The 18,853-nt window shown below is 34.9% G+C and overlaps 1 protein-coding gene across 1 annotated transcript; it reads left to right on the forward strand.

The window, feature by feature from the left end:
- The first annotated feature begins 260 nt into the window (after nt 1-260).
- On the forward strand, nt 261-11,305 carry LOC132158484 (cadherin-17-like). The gene is made up of 19 exons (XM_059567917.1): nt 261-349; nt 2,502-2,564; nt 3,144-3,239; nt 3,397-3,531; nt 3,988-4,126; nt 4,222-4,380; nt 4,510-4,668; nt 6,545-6,744; nt 6,871-6,999; nt 7,152-7,296; nt 8,006-8,215; nt 8,319-8,395; nt 8,503-8,694; nt 8,792-9,036; nt 10,027-10,157; nt 10,256-10,474; nt 10,581-10,691; nt 10,782-10,898; nt 10,988-11,305. The coding sequence occupies exons 2-19, from the start codon at nt 2,520-2,522 to the stop codon at nt 11,074-11,076; spliced, it is 2,598 nt and encodes an 865-aa protein (XP_059423900.1). The 5' UTR covers nt 261-349; nt 2,502-2,519; the 3' UTR covers nt 11,077-11,305.
- Nucleotides 11,306-18,853: the final 7,548 nt, after the last annotated feature.

An 18,853-nucleotide genomic window follows, 5' to 3' on the forward strand; every position in this document is an offset into this window, starting at 1 on the left:
TTCTCTTTTTGTCCAAGCTTGTCCTCAGAATTGTGCTTTGTCCTTATCATCTTGCATAGAAATTACTGAAGTATGGCCCTTAAATACAGAGGGAGATTTTTGATGCATTTTTTGTTTTGTGTCCTTTTAATTAAACGCTTAATGTTTATACATGAACACATCCACCAATCCAGAACACTATTCGCCAAACGGTACCATAAAATAGCTTCAATTTGCAGTCCACTCCCCTGAGCGGTGAATCAGTAGATAATGATTAGGCTCAATAAAGCAGAGTTAAACTTTGACTTAAGCAGGAAGCACTTCGAGACTGAAACGCTCAGTCTTTTGAGGAGAGGAGCTCTGCTGACAGGTCTGTCTCTTTTGAAGTTTGCATTTATCGAGTTTCAGCTGATTTTAAAAGTATCTTATTAGTTACTGATATGTCATTTACATTGAAATGTTGCTTTCGAGGCCTGTGTTGAGTTATGATCGTGTTTGCCTTTGGTCAGTGTGTTCAGAAGGGTGTTCACAAGCTTATGTGGAAGGGCATTTAAAGATATCGAAACTTGCTGAAGCATCGTAGGTGCGAACATATTTCTGAGCACATTTGCTAGATGAATGTGTATCTATGATGTTTTTTGATCTTTTACTGTCAGAATGTCATCAGAGGTCACAAGTCTGGGCCTCCTGTCCCTTGATACTAGAAACCTCACAGTAGTTAGAGCCATCTAGACTAATGTTAATGAATTATTGTTGCATTTTTATTTCTTGTTAGAATTTTGATTTAAATCACTTTGAGTATAAAAAGTCAAAAACTTATGAAAGAAATTGTTCACAATTGCTTTATTCTAATTCTTATGACTCCTACTGCTTGAGCTGATATCTATAGCAGAACATGAGTATTGATTTCAGCTTATGCACCAGAACGTCCCGATTTATTAAATATGTTGACACGAGGATATAAAAAAGAAATTATTGTGTAGATCAAAGGTTTTAAGCAAAAGAACTAAAGTAGCTTATCAGAGGTCACATTAACTTCAATGTCACCTTGTGTCACATCTGTCGCAAGGTGTGTCTGTCTTTCACAATAGATCTGACCGATATCACCGAAAAACAAATTCCAGTAACAGTAAACCAGTAAACCATATTCTTATTTCAATACATTATTTCATTAAAACTGCCGACACTGCTTAATTTACTCTTGAACCCAAACTGCGACTTACACAGTCAGATTAATTTAGAGATCTTTATCTCTTTACACACATTATGTGTGTGATCAGTGATACAGTTCTAGATAAATCTGTTTATTGTTTATCTAGATAAATATGTTTATTGAGGGCTGAAGTATGGAACCACACCTGTAAACAACTTCCATTATTGATCCATGGTCTGCAGCTTACTTTCAGTTACTAAGTGTTTAATAATTGTCCCATGTTTACTTGAATGATGTGACTGTTAAACTGAGAAACCAGTATTTTGTTTGCCTTTACCAACAAAGTTAATGTTCAATTTTAATTATAAAATGAATTGATATTGTATTGGTGATCTGAATCCTGAAAAGACCCTGAAAAATCACTGTACTGTTTCACTGAATGTATATCAATTGCTAGGTACAAAATGTCAGACACTTTAAAGGCTATCTATTATCTATCTATCTATCTATCTATCTATCTATCTATCTATCTATCTATCTATCTATCTATCTATCTATCTATCTATCTATCTATAATATATATACTGTATAGATGTATACATATACACATTCATATACACACATTTCTTTCTTGAACATTTATTTGAGTGTTTTGCCCCTTCCTTTTTCCAGATGTGTGGATCTACAATATTTCATATTTAAAAGTCTTGGCTTTGCAATATATCTGTCAATACAGACATTGTAAAATCTGATAAACTGTGATACAGCAGTGACACACAAAAACACACATGCACACATTATCAGCGCTGTCTGGCACAGGAGGCACCGCCCACGCTTGAATGCCAAGTGACCTTTAAATAACCTTTTTATGGACTGGGATACACACACACACACAGCGCCACATGACGAGATTCATGAAGTCACCATCAAATGCCACTCCTGCACTATTTTTATGCATATGATATGATGCACAGAGGGTCTGACAAAATATGCACAGATTAGTCATAACAGAGGAAAAATAACAGACAATTTCTGTGCACACACATAGTAAAGAAAATCATCTTTTATATTGTTGAAATGTTACTCAGGACTGGTTGAATTGTATGTTTTGTTAATAATCATTGACTGAAGTTTAACATTAAAGAAGCAGATGGGTAACTTGTAATTAGGCTTTTGTCACACCATGTGGCTTCACTTCATTGCTCAGTTTGCACAGCAGGGGCCATCATGTCAGGAAATAGTCATCTGTTAAAGTTATTTGGCAAATAAATGTCACTGCTGTAAATTATAATGGCTTTTGCAGTAACCATGATAAAGGTCCTTTTAATTAAAGGCACTGTTTCACATGTTGTCATTCCTTTTCCACCAGGTTTTGTTGCCTGGGACCATGAGAGGTGCACATTTGCTACACTTGACCCTTCTCGTCAGCATTGTGAGTGTGTGTGCGAGTAGGATTTTAACTTGGTGACCTTGTAGTGTCCTCACAAACTTTTATTCAGTCCATAAATGAGTAACTATGCTGAAGTCCATTTCTCTGCCCACACTCCATTAATCAGTCAAAGACACAGAGACACAATCTGGATTCATTCGGAAAGTTAAATGATTTGTTCTACATAAATAATCCACAGACATGGGCAAATATTCAGCAACCTTCAAAGCACAGATAGGTTTAATGGATAATTGACTTGATATTGAATAAATAACTTTATATTGCAGTAAGACAACAAATTAGTAATAAAACATCTTTATACAGTTATATATTAAGAAGCGTGTTCAAATGTTTTTATTAATATGCAGGGAAATCGCATTCTCAGAAAGAATATTGGCCACTAATGTTGTTCATGATCTAGATGTAGATCATGATCTAGATTGATAACAGACAATATAGCAGTTGACAATATGCTTATCTATAATGATGATTTTTGCAAAAAGTCATTTTAAATTCAGTGACTTGGGGTGTTATTTTTCATATGGCTTCATAATTCTCTCTCGCTCTCTCTCCCTCTCTCAGGCTCATGGGATTGGTTTGGAGGACATAAAGGGGCCATTAGAAAATCTAGTTTTAAGTGTGCCAGAGGCTACACCTGTGCCCTATCCCATTTACCAGGTACCATAGGCTCTGTTTTTGTTTCTACGGTTCATTTTCACAGACGGGTTAGTTATGAAGACAGACATAATGCTTACATTTTTATTAGAACATCTGTTGTCAGTAGTATTTAGAATTTATTGTTTGAAAATATACAAGAAATGCGTTCTTTGTTCAGTTTACATCAACAGAGGAAGCGGAGACATACCATGTAAGCGGAGAGACTGAAGGAAAGATCAGTATTTCTTCAGACGGCTGGCTATTCCTGGAGCAACCTCTGGAATGGAGCCATGATAAAAGCCACCGTCTAGATGTAATTTATTATTGTTGTATTATGATATATCACACATAACATGCAAGCACCTGGGTCTTTAAGAAGATACAAAATCCCTACATTGTACTTTTCTAGTATGCACAAAGCACACCGTTGAAGTACGACATGGCCATGGGTTATATTTAGCTACATGGTTTTACATTTAAAATTTTGTATATGGAAAGTCTATATTTTAAATCCTCCTCACTATATATTTTTCACTATTTTAAATCACTGTATTACATTTAGTAGTTCATTGTAAATGGTTCTGTTGTATGAAAATTATTTTGAAATGTACAGATATTCCATTGTAGTCTATTAGTTAACATGATTATATTAATATATTACATTATTTTATATAATTATAATTGTATAAATTAATAAAAACTGACATGTGTTTATATTTAAATGTAAATTCCAGTACAAACATTTTTAAATATGTGTGTTTTTCTTCAGATTGAAGCACGGTCAGCAGATGGTGAAACTGTTGATGGGCCTTACTCAGTTGTATTGCAAGTTGAGGATGTCAACAACAATCACCCTGTCTTTAGTGAGAATCAGTACAGTGGTCATGTTAGAGAGCATTCACCTGCAGGTGAGAGACATAAACAAATGGACATTGAAACTTTAAACTCTTCAAATTAGAATATACACACCTTTAATTCTCTTTTTAATCTTGTGTGCGTGCAGAAGTTCCATTCTTGCAGGTGTTTGCTACCGATGCAGACGATCCCGACACATTAAATGCCGAACTTAGATTCAGCATCGTAAACCAAATCCCAAATCCTGGAAATGGTTTTTACTTTGGCATTAACCCGGATAGTGGAGATATCTTTCTAACAGAGGAAGGTATGTCAACACATTTAGAACAAAAAGATACACAGAAAAACCCATATGTTGTGCATATGTTTTGTTGAGTGCCAAACCAGTATTTCTCTTTAAAAGAAGATGAACGTGTGTATTTCTGTTGTTTTGCAGGAGCACAGTTTCTGAGGGCCAGGCCCGCTGTAACTTACAGCCGCGGAGAGGTCCGTGGCAGTCCTGATGTCCTGAAAAAGAAGTTTGAGGACTACTGTGTTCCAAGGAACAACATACCTCTGGAGAACAATCCCTTTTACACATGCATTGAACGTGCTGGTGAGAACAGAAAAACATGTGATCATGTTTCTAACGTAACTGTATGTAGTTTTGTTTATTTTTGTAACATAGGAAATTGTATTTACAGAGCATTAAGCAATCCACCATTTTCACAGAATTTTTTACCCATTCACCAAACTTACCATCAGAATGATTTTAAAATTGAAATTTAACAACAAACAAGCAAAAACACCCATACAGTTACAGTGCAATTGCAAGTCTGATTTATGGGATAAAAAGCCCCATTTGTTATTCTGTGATAAAAAAAAATAGTAGGTGATGTAAATTTTGAGGAAAAAAAAAAACAGAATTGCATGATGTAAACTTGGAATTCTAAGAAAAACTGTGAGATATTAATTCAAAACTGCAGGACATAAAATCTTTATATATCACAATTCAGAAATTTTTAATTTGGTAATTTGGATGTGTATATATCTTCCTATTTATATTTATATGAATTTATACATATAAGTAATCCACCATTTTCACAGAATGTTTTACCCATTCACCAAACTTACCATCAGAATGATTTTAAAATGTATATTTAACAACAAACAAATAAGCAAAAAAAAACATACATTTACAGTGCAATTGTGAGTTTGAATTATGGGATAAAAAGCTAAAAAGCCCCATTTGTTATTCTGTGGTAAAAAAAAAAAAAAAAAAAAAAAAAAACAGAATTGCATGATGTAAACTTGTAATTCTAAGAAAAACTGTGAGATATTAATTCATAAACTATTTTTTCTGTGGTGAAAACAAGCTTCCATAGTTTCCGTGGTATTTTGAAAAGCAGTTTATGTTGTATACATAATCATGCCAGACTCAGAGACTTGTTTACTGGCATTTTGCTATGAATAACAGAACTTTGATTAAGAAATGTATAAATGGGCCAAATGAAAGTAGTATATGGCTCTGTCCCCTCTGTTTGTGATCCTCTTTGAGCAAATGAGAGCATGAGGGAGGACAGAACATGTCATTCAGAATGAGGCTGAGATGAACGCTACTGATTACAGTGCTCTCACAGATCATGATCACACCATCTCACATCATCTCACACTCCGATTAAACTGGTGTGTTAATGTCTATGAATGACCACTTCTGTAATTACATTCACTCTGGTGTGTGGAACGTACCACATGCTGTAAATAAAAACACAGTCATTAACTGAGCTCAAGCAGTTCAGCCCTCATCAGTGCAGATTACTGTGGTCTCAGAAACGAGGCTGGATTTAATCCAGATTACTTCACCATTCAGCATCCACATTACCAGCTCAAATCATTGAACATCACGTGACCAACAGAAATGTGCAGGCCTTTCACTTCATTAGATTGCATCAAGCTGTGGAATAATAATTTAATGACTGAACCTCACCACTTAAAGGTGAGCACCACAGTAACCCGTCAAATAAATAAATGGACATGAAATACTCCTGAACTGACATTATTTTATTATGAGAGAATCACAGCTATGTTGATACTCAGATCAAAAATGAAGGGCGCTTTCAAAACAAAGCTTTTACGAATCTTTTATTTTTAATCAGTAGTTCATTTAATAGACAACTATTTCATGCAAACAGTTGCAACTGAAATGTAAAAGGTATACGTTTTTGTTTCATTTACACCTTGCAGCCTACAGGTGATGATGGCCTCTGGTTTTTCAAGATCTCTGAAACTGTGAATCATTTTGAAAGCAATTGGATCAACTGATTCAGAGTTAAAGCACAACTGCGAGTTTGATAAACAGTTCAATAAATAATAGTTTCATATTGATAACTTACATTGAGTAAGTTAAACGGCTCAAAATAATGAATCATTAATCATTGTTTTATTATTTCAGAATCAGTAAAAATGAATGAGTGTTTATTTTGTATGAGCAGAAAGAAGAGGAGCGAATCTTCTTCAAGATCCAGACTATGCGCTGATTGTTCGTGCCGAGGATTTAGGAGGCGGAGCTCCAAACGCTTTGAGCAGCACGACACGGGTCAACATAGCTGTCATTCAAGACCTCTGGGTCAGCCCTGGACCAATCACCATCAGAGAAAATATGGAAGGGGAATACCCTATGTATCTTACCACAGTAAGTCTGGATCTAAAAACAATAATGTTATTTTTTATTCTTTATTCATTATTATGATTTGAATGATGAATTACATTATTTTTATTTATTTTTTATTTAATTATTTATTGTATGTTTGTTTTTTAGGTGCGTGCAAATGATCCCACCGCATTGTACAGGCTGGTACAGAAAGAAAGGCTTTCCTTCCCCTTCACCATCAATGAAGATGGAGAAATTTATGTTACCGCTCCTCTAGATAGAGAAGAGAAAGAAATGGTAAATGCTTGAGAAACTGATCTGAAAGAGAAAAATAATTGATATCAGTCTGTAAACTACATTGGGGCTTCAACATATTTCACTCCTTATTACTTCTTGTATAAAACTGCGTGTTGCATTTTAAACTTGACATGTATGTGTGTGTGTTTTAGTACACTTTAGTGGTCTTGGCAGAAGATGGACAGGGTGTTGAGTTGGAAAAACCCATGGAGATTCATGTGGAGGTGGAGGATGTGAATGATAACCGTCCTGTGTGTGATGAAGCTGTGTTTGAGGTGCAAGAGAATGAGCCCATAGGTAATAATGTGAGACCCTTTATAAACACACATACACACATATGGCGTTGTGTCTTTTTTTATAGGGACTTTGCATAGACGTAATGATTGTTATACTGTATATTCTATCCACTAACCCTACAGAAAACATTCTGCTTTTTGTATAATGTATAAGCTTGTTTCCTCATGGTAAAAAAAAATAAAATATAAAAAGTGGTTGTGGGGACCAAACGTCCCCAACATTTGATCCCCACAACATCGGGTTTACCTGGATCACACACACACTCACATTACATCAATTCAAACCAGGTGCATGTGATAGCACAATTTGACCAAATACATAGAGAGGGGTCAAAAAGTCTGAGGCCTCTGGTGAAAAGGCTACTTTTTATACATTTTTTTGATTAATTATATATATTTTAACAGTAATAAATAAATAAATCTGCATAAGTCAAACAATTAACAAAGATTCTAAATTCTTAACATGGCATTTTTGTTTGTCCTTTTCAAAATGTAAATGAGATTACATTATCACTGTAAAGAGAACAAAAATCTCTAACATGCATGTATTTTATGTGATAATGTTTGTTTAAAATGAATTCTTACAAGATTTGAAATATATTTTGAATCTCAGAATTTTGGATCCCACTTTCTCTTTTAGTATTTTATTAACTGTTTTATCATTGTCCTTCAATATTGATCTTGAAATGTTTAATTATATGATTGTTTAGGTAACCAAATTGGGGTTCTGCCTGCTCATGATAGTGATAAGGAGGACACACTGAACTCATTTTTAGTTTACACACTCCTCAGACAGAAGCCTGCCAAGCCTTTTGACAGAATGTTCACCATCGACAATGGTGAAATCAAGCTGGCAAATAAAAACTTACAAAGGAAAGTGGTGTCTCAGTATGAGCTCACCATTAATGTGACTGATGGAGGTAAACACAGCCTGAACTCAAATGAAATAAAAATTAAGATTTTTATCTTTTTTATTATTTTTTTAAGAAGAATGTGCTCTTTAACTTTTGCACTTGTTTGCAGTTTACACCACGGAATGTAAAGCAATCATCAAGGTCATCGACATTAATAACGAGATCCCTGTCTTCGAGAAAAAAAATGTATATATTTTATTTTACTCCTTACATTAATTACATTCTTTCTCCCTGTTGGTTATTGAATAATTAATCTCTGCTCTGATTCATAACCACCTTCTTCCCTATTGAAGTATGGGACCCACAGTGCTCCTGAACTAGCTGAAGTGGGAACCACTTTGCTCACCATCAAAGCCACAGATGCAGATGACCCAGGAACAGGAAGCTCTAGGGTGGAGTATCACATCACTGCTGGAGACCCACACAACCTCTTAGCCATTGAGGTTGATGAAGATACTGGAGAGGGCAGAGTCTACATTGCTCGGGTAACAAGACGTCACTCGTGTTGAAATGCAAAAACTGTTTACATTTCTGTTTTATGCTTTTTGCATTTCTTTATTTTTTGATATTCTCAATCTGCAGCCACTGGATTACGAGCTCCAGAGCATCTTCAACCTTCAGATCGATGCCCGTAATCCTGAGCCCCTGATCAAAGGAGTGGAGTATAATGAAAATGCCACCACATTTGTTGTCATTCAGCTGGTGGATGTGGACGAGCCTCCACAGTTTGACGTTGAAACTCTTAACGTCAACGTTCCAGAAAACATCACGGTTGGAACCGTAATAATGACAGCTGAAGCCAAGGATCCAGAGGGAAAGACTATCAAGTAACGCTTCGCATTATGTCTCCTACATAATCAGATCATATATGAGATGAAATTGTTTGTTCAAAGGGCTTTGATACATCTACTTCTGAAGTTTAATGAAGATCTCTGTTCCAGCTCTTATATGTTGAAACTGACGAAAGAAACAATATTTCAATTTAATTCTGTATACGCTTGTAACATTTTATACAATCCCACCTTGGTTACTTAGAACTATGAAACAAACATTTTTATTAGGGGTGAATGATATATATCAGCCGATGATTAATGTGCATCTAGTCAGTAAAGCCGGTTATGATGCGCATTAATAATCGGCCGATATATATCGTGCACCCCTATTTTTTATATTGAGCAAAAAAAAAAAATATTTTTTTTGTGCTAAAGAAGCAATTTATGAAATAATTGTTGTCAGGTTTATTGGTGCTTTGACATACAGTGGGGTAAAAATGTTACAGACCGCTACTGAAGCAACTATTTTACAGTAATAATTCAATACATAGATTCCAATTTTATGTGAAAAGTTTAACCTTCAAAATGTACATAGAAATGTTAGAATGTTTTAGGGACAGCAGCACTCGAGCTGCATGAAATCCGAGTTTGTGTAAAATGTGATGTCCTCCAAATTATTTGAGATGATCCAAAGAGCATCTTATGCTTCAATGGAGCATCTGGAACATCTGGACTTTTGATTGAAGTTCAATAGTCAACATAATCAGTGTCACAACTTTGCATATTTAATTATTGACCAATCTTTCTACTTTTTACAGCAGTTTTTGTTTAAATCTTTAATTTTTGGGGGGTATATTTACTTTAAATTCAGGTGTTTAGGTTTAAATGGAACAACAAATACTATTTTTTTTTTCGAAGTGGTCTAAGACATTTTAACTCCACTGTAGGTTATTTAAAATATCTCTGGGAGCCAGTAAAACTTAGCATTTTAATAGCAGTCTTAAATGCCTTTTATGTAATTCCTGCATATGTTCTTTTTGTCAGGTTTAAGATGGAAGGTGATGAACATAACTGGTTGGAGCTGGACGCTGACTCTGGAGAGCTGAAGACTAAAGCTGCTCTGGACAGAGAGAAGGTGGAGCAGATCTCTCTCACACTGATCGCTTATGAGACAGGTGAGAAATCAGGTGATCATCGCTTATGAGACAGGTGAGGAGTCACTCCAGGTGAGTGTCATTTGGTAAATACTACAGTCTTTTTCTGTTCCTCTCAGAGGGGGACAAGCAGGAGGCTGAGATGAAGGTTGATATTCATCTGCTGGATGTGAATGACAACTACCCTATACTGCAGAAGACACAGGGCTTCATCTGCGTCCAGGATATGACCCCTTTGACACTCACTGCTGTAGATAAGGATGCCGACCCCTATGGAGAGCCTTTCACCTTCTCCCTTAACCGCAAGTCACCAAACTTTGAGATCAAACCTCTGGATGGTGAGTGAAATATATATATTTTTTAAATAAACGGCTTAAACACAGTATGACTTGTATTTACTTAATTTACTGCTGCAACTATGTAAACCTGTTTATGCATCTGCAGGAACCTCAGCGCGGCTGATTTTGAAGAAGAAGCCCTCAACTGATATGAATGCCACTGTTCCCATCAACATCAAAGACAACGCTGGGATGGGTATCACTCAAAAGTTTGATGGTAAACTGTTTCTTTCCTCTTTATTTTTTATTTAACATTCTAACATCTAGCATGATGGTCTAACAACTCTGAGGTTTCTTTCTTTTTTAGTGCGTATATGTAACTGCACTAAACTGGGCTACTGTTACATCGAGCCAGCAGCTCACAGCTGGAAGCTGGGCATGAGCGGCACCATCGGCATCCTGGCAGGAACATTCGGCTTCATCGGTAAGACTGATACGTTGCATTTTGCTCTATTCATATTTAAGACTAAAAAGAAGCAAACTGAGAAAATGTTATTGTTTTTTTTCTTCCAGGTCTGTTCCTGATCATTGTCATCTACCGAATAAAGAAGAAGGATCAGCACGGAGCAGCAACTTCTGGAGAGACTAAAGCAATGCTCTAGAGTCAGGATAACATGTCAACTGTAAACATAACTCAGTGCACAACCCAGGCAAACTTACATCCATGACCCTCCACATACACACACCTTTGCTTAGTAAAGTTAAAGCTTGGAATTTAAAACATGTTGTGTACAGTATGTTGTCATATTTCAAATGGATTAAACCTATAAAAATGTAAATCTTATATTTATTCTCCATTGTCCAAGAATCAACTAAAATGTGTAAAAATCTGTCCGTGATGTTTTTTGTTTTTGACTTTACTCCTAGAAAATGTCTCGTGCAGGTCAAAGGTCAGGTTCTATTAAATGCTGCAGTGTAAGAAGGCATAAAAATCACAGAATGACAACAACATTTTTGCCTGTTTGACTTGTAGAAAACCAAAATTATTCATTCTGTAAATAAAGTTCTACTTTGACCCAGATAATGTTTATATATATATATATATATATATATATATATATGTGTGTGTGTGTGTGTGTGTGTGTGTTTATCTATCTATCTATCTATCTATCTATCTATCTATCTATATATATATATATATATATATATATATATATGTATATATAGGAATAAACCCACATTTCCCACAACTTCTCACATTTAAACATGTTAGTACGTAAACTATATTACTATTAACAATATTATATAAAATTATAAATAAACTAGCTTACAAGATAGCACAAGAAATAGCTTTTAAAGCATTATTATATTTTTTCAAAAGAAATAACTTTACTGAGTAAAGACTTGTTTATTGCTTCTTCCATAATTCTTATATAACTGTATGTTTTGTGTTTCTATAAAGTTTTATCATAGATTGCAGATCTTGAAAGAGACAAGAAGAGAATATGAAACACCAGAGACAAATCAAACGAACTAGAGATGGTGAAAACTCACTCTCATAAATTCTCAGTCTGTATCACTAGTCTGTGAGTCTTCATGCTGATCTATTACTTTCATATTCTTCAGTTTCTAAGCAACGTTCCATAACAAACAAGAGGAGAGATGTGGTGGAGCATGTGTAATAGTAAAAAACATGGTTACACCTTTTGGTTGATATTAGCCAGATCTCATCCGATGGGGGTTCTATGTCCATTTTTGGAGTCAGACGCACACACAGTGCTACTTGTTTTCTTGCACACTGATGTCAGGGGTGACAATTAGTTGAAAGAGTAGAGTTGTGCGTTTACATTATCAACTTGGGGAACTGAGAAAACAGTGTGATAAAATGTAAAAATACCTAAAAAAATTTAAGATTTAGGATTAAATAAAAAAGTATAGGTATTTTTAATCTTTAGCATGGCATAATATTTATAAAATGTAGAGCTTCATCTATAAACACATGTCCAGGTATTATACCAGACGGAAGTTGGATTTTGTTGGAAAATGTACATTTTACTGAGACTCTAGAATACTTAAATCTGATTGGTCACTTGCGGCATTTTTTTTCCCCCTTCACGGCATTCAGCAGTATTTGCCATTGTCCATGAAAAATATATTTGAATAATAAATTAAATGTTATCGTTTCAAACAAATGCAACTGCTGCCATGTGTTATCGACTGTAGTGAAAATGACTTTGTGGCACTTGCTGTAATATCACTGCAAACCGTGGTGTTCGGTTTGTTTGCTACAGGTGATTTTAGTACATTCTTCTATTTTCACTTAGTGGATACTTCAAATCAGTATTTAATTCCCACGTACTTATATAATTGAGGAGTAACCCTGTAATGAGCAGGATAATGTAATGTGGTGAACGTGATTTCAAAGAGTGCAATGTTCCTAGATCAACATTCCAATCAACCAATCAGAACTGAGGCATAAGTCAGCAGGAAATGTCAATTTTAGTCAATGTTTCTACACCTTTGTTATTCAATTATCTTTCCTTCTAATTTTAGGGATACATTTTTAGGGATTATTCAGTTTACAACAACAGCACAATTCAGTTTAATAGAACTTTAGCCTACTTTTACATGCTCACAGCACCATTTGGTTTGCTGTTATCAAGCTAGACTATAGACTCAGAAGATCTTTATTCCTTCACTGAATTTTCCACAAGCTAACAGAGAAAAAGTTGATCAGATGGATTGACAGATGAGCATTGCTCCTCTCTTGACCTTGCCCGTGGCTGAAAAATGGACGGATGGATGAAAGAGTGAGTGGTTGTAAGATAGATGTCTGTCTAGTTGCCCTGGTCTTTTTGTCTAACCATCTGATCATTCCTCAACGTCTGACTGTCTCTCCCACACAACATGTGTTGTCATGGTAACAGCCAGAATCCCAGAAACAGGAACATGGGAGTTGATTCCTTTTCTTGTACCACATGAGTGCATCTTTTAGGCAGGTTAGACCTTCTGCCAAAACGTGAACCAAACAAACTGTTATGAGATGCAGAACCAAACTGAGAATAAATTAAAATCCAGGACCATATAATAGCTGTGCCCCAAATTTTCCTACTCCAACTGAACTACAATCCAGGTCACGCTTGGGTTTTATCCATGTTAACATTCGTAGTTTGTTACCTAAATTGGATATGGTCCATATCTGGGCAAGAAACAAAAATGCAGATGTTATAGTACTATCTGAATCTTGGCTCAACAAAACTATTTTAGACAAAGAGATTAGCATCATTGGTTACAATGTTTTTTAGAGCGGACAGACTAAAAAGGATGGGGGGGGGGTTGTAATTTATGTTAAAGAATGCTTTGAGACTATCACGCTATTTTCTGAATCTGTAGCTAAACAGCATGACATCGACAGTTTCAAAGTCATGTCAGCTTACTATAGTAGGTTGTTAAAGACCTCATTTAGCTACCAGTGATACTTTGACCCTATTTGATGAATTCCTTGAAATATAAAGAATTGATATTAATGGGTGATTTTAACTTAAATTGGATGCATCCAGCATCTGATGGTTTTAAAGTTTTTTGTGATACTTATAATATTTTTCAAATGGTAGATTCACCTAAAAGACTGAACTTGAAATTTCCAGAAAAATCCAAATGATTAGATCTTGTTCTCACAAATGCACCTAATAAACATTCTCTAGCTTCTGTATTTGCAAATGATATTAGTGATCATTGTGTTGTTGCGGTACCTAGAGATATAAAATTATCCAAGCAGAAACCACTAATTATCACCAAGCGCTGTATGAAACACTTTAATAAGTAAATTTGACTGGGACAAAATTACATTAATCCCAGCAGTGAAAGTGCTTGGAATTTTTTTTATGACAGTTTTATTCTGATTATCAACAAATATGCACCTTTTAAAAAATAAAAGGTGCATACTTAAGAGTTCAATGTCAAGATAATCCGTGGTTCTCAACTGCATTGTCTGACCTAATTCATGAGCGGGATGCTTCATGGGCTAAGGCCAGACAAACCAACTTAAATCCTGATTGGTTGTATTTTAAACAGCTTCGTAACAAATGTACAGTTATGATTAGAAAAGCAAAAGCAATGTATTTTCTTGATAAAACCAAAAAAATTAAGCAAATGCTAGTAAGTTCTGGAAAAAAGTTTTGCACTGGTAATAGATCTTCTTCAGGTCTTTCCCATTGCTTAACAAAAGATGGTATTAAAACAGTGGATAAATCACAAAAGCTCAATTGTTTTAACAGCCATTTTACTGCATCTGGGTCATTGTTTCAGACTAATAATTATATACCACAGTAACTTCTGAATTTCTTAATGCAGAGTGGCATCTATGGACAACAAAGTTTGTTTTTAGTCTCATTACTACTTTTGATATATGCTCTGCATTACAAGCCCTAGATGTGAATAAATAGTCAGGTCCTGATTTTATTGAACCATTGTTTGTAAAATTAGCGGCTAATATTATTTCACTACCATTGACACATCTGTTTAATCTGATTTATTGCTCCTGTGTTGAAAGGGGGCAACCCTAATTTATTAGATAACTACAGACCTATTTCGAAGCTATGTATCTTGTCAAAACTTTTTAAACATTTTATCAGTGAACAACTGACACAGTATTTACACACTCAAACTTCTGTCTATCAACCAATCAGGATTTCGTAAAAAACACAGCACCATTACAGCTGTTTTAAAAGTGTTGTGGTGTCCCTAGATGGAAAACAGCACTGTGCTTGTCTTTTTATTGATTCAACTAAAGCATTTGATACCATAAGATTTTGTTAAATAGGCTTAGTGTTAGTCTATCAGACAATGTAGTCTCGTGGTTTAATGCTTATTTAAAGGGAAGAATTCAATGTGTGCAAGTGGAAGGAATCAAATCAGACTTAATGGAAGTGGGTACGGGAGTCCCCCAAGGATCTGTATTGGGGCCATTATTATTTACTATATATATATATATATATATATATATATAAATTGTCTAGAAGTTAATATTGAAAATGCAAGGTTCCACTTTTATGCAGACGACACTGTTATCTTTTGTTCTGCTCTGGATGATTTACAGTCAGCATTTGATATTATTCAAGCAAGGTTTTTCACTTTAAAGTTGGTCTTAACTGTTGAAAAAACTACATTTATGTTGTTATCAAATTCTAGAATTTTTTTAGATAGTTCTGTTGTTCTCCAACCTCTGGAAGGGAAACTGATAGCATTAGTGTCAGAGTATAAGTACCTTGTCATCATAATTGATGACAAACTAATTTTAATTCACATATTAATTATTTGAGACAAAAGTTAAAGAATCAGCTAGGATTTAATTTGAGAAATAAGTCTTGCTTTTCATTCAACACAAAGAAGAAGCTTGTGTTTGGAACTTTTTACCGATTCTTGACTACGAGGCTGTAGTACATCAGCATATCTCTTCTTATCTTCTTGCCACCCTGGAAGCTGTGTATCACGGTGCCTTCAGATTTATTATGGATTGTAAATTTTCTACACATCACTGTTCATTATATAATAGAGTTGCCTGGTCTTCACTTGCTGTTCGAAGGAAAATGCATTGGTACTTATCGATTTACAAAACAATTATGTTTTTTGCCATCCTATCTCTGTTGTTTGATTCAACAAAAAGTAGTTGGCAACTATTAATTGCATTATCAGTCTTATTATAATCTTCATGTACCTTCAGCTCAAAGTAATCTAGCTAAAACTGCTTTTGAATATGCTGCACCGTCAGACTGGAACTCTCTTCAAACGAAACTGCGGCTAAATCAGTTTGTGTCTTTTAGTAATTTCGAAACACTTTGTGTGCAGTGGAAAAAGATTTGCAAATGCTTCTAGTGCTGTATTTTATTGATATCTTATTGTTGTGACGTATTGTTGTTTGTTATGTGTATATGGGCCGCCTATCTTGGCCAGGACACTCCTGTAAAAAGAAATGTTTCATCTCATTGAGGTTCTCTCCTGGTTAAATAAAGGCAAATATATGAGAATGTTATTTATTTATTTATTGCACAAGACGAACCTTGTATAATTTACAATATGGAAAAGGCAAGCAGATTGTTGCCAATGTATTTATATGAGCTCCATTTTAATTTATTTAATAAACAGTTTCAGTTTTTACTCTTATAATGATAAAGCAACAAACCAAAACATAACCAAACTATCTTACTTAACTATCTATATCTGCCAAAGGTAATTTTTGATTGACCTAATCCTTTAACTGTCTTGTGTTGTAAAGATAACATCCATCAAATATGCAGTTGCTAAATCCTCCCTAACATTTACTTGGGATCTGTTTTCCAACAGTTGTAGAGATAACATTCATAATTTCAACAGCTATATCACTTTAACCACACATCTTAACTGTTAGATTAATTACAGAGAATTCTAGAGGGAATGATTAGCATATGGATTATGATCATCAGTTGAGTGTTTAGTGTACTAATTATGGTGGAAGCATCTTTGAACTTAAAACTATTACAATAAAGTGATAATCTATCCAAAAGAAGACCAGAGTATGGTGGCCTATTACCACCATGTATATGATCTAAAATGTATACCTTGACTATGTACTTTTAGATTGTCCTATTTAAACTCTATGATGGATGCATAGATGTTTATGTACTTATCTTTCAATACAGTCTACTCCAGTTAACTGATAACTATGGAACAGGAACAGAACTGTGATGTAGAAAATATCACTGCGTTTAAATAGCTAAATGTCCAATTTAAATGACCAGTTCTGATTGACAGGATGAGTCAGTGGAACTGCTGAGTTTTTCTGGCTAGTGAGTGGATGAAGATGTCTGGTGTGGGAATGAATCATCATGCTTACAGTAATATCACTCTCACTCCAGTCAATCTGGCCACTGTCCTGAAAAAAAAAAAGAATAATTTTAAAATAAAATAAAATCTGCTGTTACAGCTCTACTTGCTGCAAAAATTAAGTAACACCCAGGAAAATAAAAAAATCAGAGCCTATTTCTATTTGACCAGAATTAGCATTCTATATGTGAGGACGTGCATAAACCCAGAGCAAGATTGAGATCAAAATGGCATATTGGATATGCCATCATGGCATATTGGAGTTCGTTCAAAGTCCTTTTATACTGTTTCTGGTTTGTTGTGCTGCAGATAAAATCAATATTTATACAGTAAAATAAGCGAGACAGATTTACGTCAACGTCATTATTTACCGTCAATCGGTCAACTTTCCACGTAGATCAGTCAATCATCTCAGGCGCCTCACAGTATGTACAGATAATTAACACACACATTAGGCAACTATACATCACATGCATTATGTTACAGATATAATAAGTTTATGATTGTCTTTCAAGCTGTGGTGTATTTCATGTGTACATTTTAAGTGGGTTCGAAAGGCTACTTTATAGCCGTTTGTTGAAGATTAGCGCCCCCAGGAGGAGAATTGAATTTCATACAAATGGCGCAATTAAAACCTAGTTTCTTTATTTACTTTTGTACTGAATTAATTCCCACGATTTCTAATGTTGTGAGGACTCAGGTTGTGTCTGCAAACTTCTCGGATGACTTCATTAGTTTTGTAAATTAAAACAAACCTTCTCCAGGATCAGATAATCTGTCAGAGTGACAGAATTATTGTTTAGGGGTTTGGGTTTTTTTTTTTTGGGCCATCTTGGTGGATGAAGAATATTGCATATTAAGCCTCATCTAAAATAACGTATATAGTACCATACTAATAATACACTCGTTTTTTATTCATTAAAAGTACTTTCATTAAGGCTGCATTTTACTGGTCAAAAGTTAAAACTGACCTTTCTATTTTTACAAAAGATGTTTCTTTCATTTCATTATTTTAAACTTGAAATTTTCACAAAAATGTTAAGGAGTTTTCAAAATTGTTAATAAGAAATGTTTCTTGAGCAGCACATTAGAATGATTTCTCAAGAAGCACGTGACACTGAAGAATTCTAATTCTTTTCACTAACATCAGTTAAATATCACTTCTATGAACGTACACCAGAGTAATGGCTGCTAAAACTTCAGTAGTCTTGGTGAGCATAAGAGGCTTCTTCCTTCCAGTCCTTCCAGACTTTTAAAAGGTATTGTCAGTCAGAAAACTGAAAAACCTGGCTGTGGGCGTTTGGCAAGAACATTACACGTCTAAGTCAGGGCCATAGGCCACATAACAATCTTTACTTTGAAACTGCAGATATGCATGTCCTGAACCCACTGAACGGAATTGCCATGTCATGATAGAGGCTTCTGATAGACAGTTTGCCAAATCAGAGACTGTCATCTGACACCATGATGATTTGACCCCTGTCCCTGACCCTACTGCTCTGTTTGGGCAGCATTCCAAACACATGAAGTTGTTTTTCTTACAAATAAATGTGCATTCCTAGAATAAAATCCAGCTTC

This window comes from Carassius carassius, chromosome 15 (genome assembly GCF_963082965.1).
Source record: "Carassius carassius chromosome 15, fCarCar2.1, whole genome shotgun sequence".
Taxonomy (NCBI): Eukaryota; Metazoa; Chordata; class Actinopteri; order Cypriniformes; family Cyprinidae; genus Carassius; species Carassius carassius.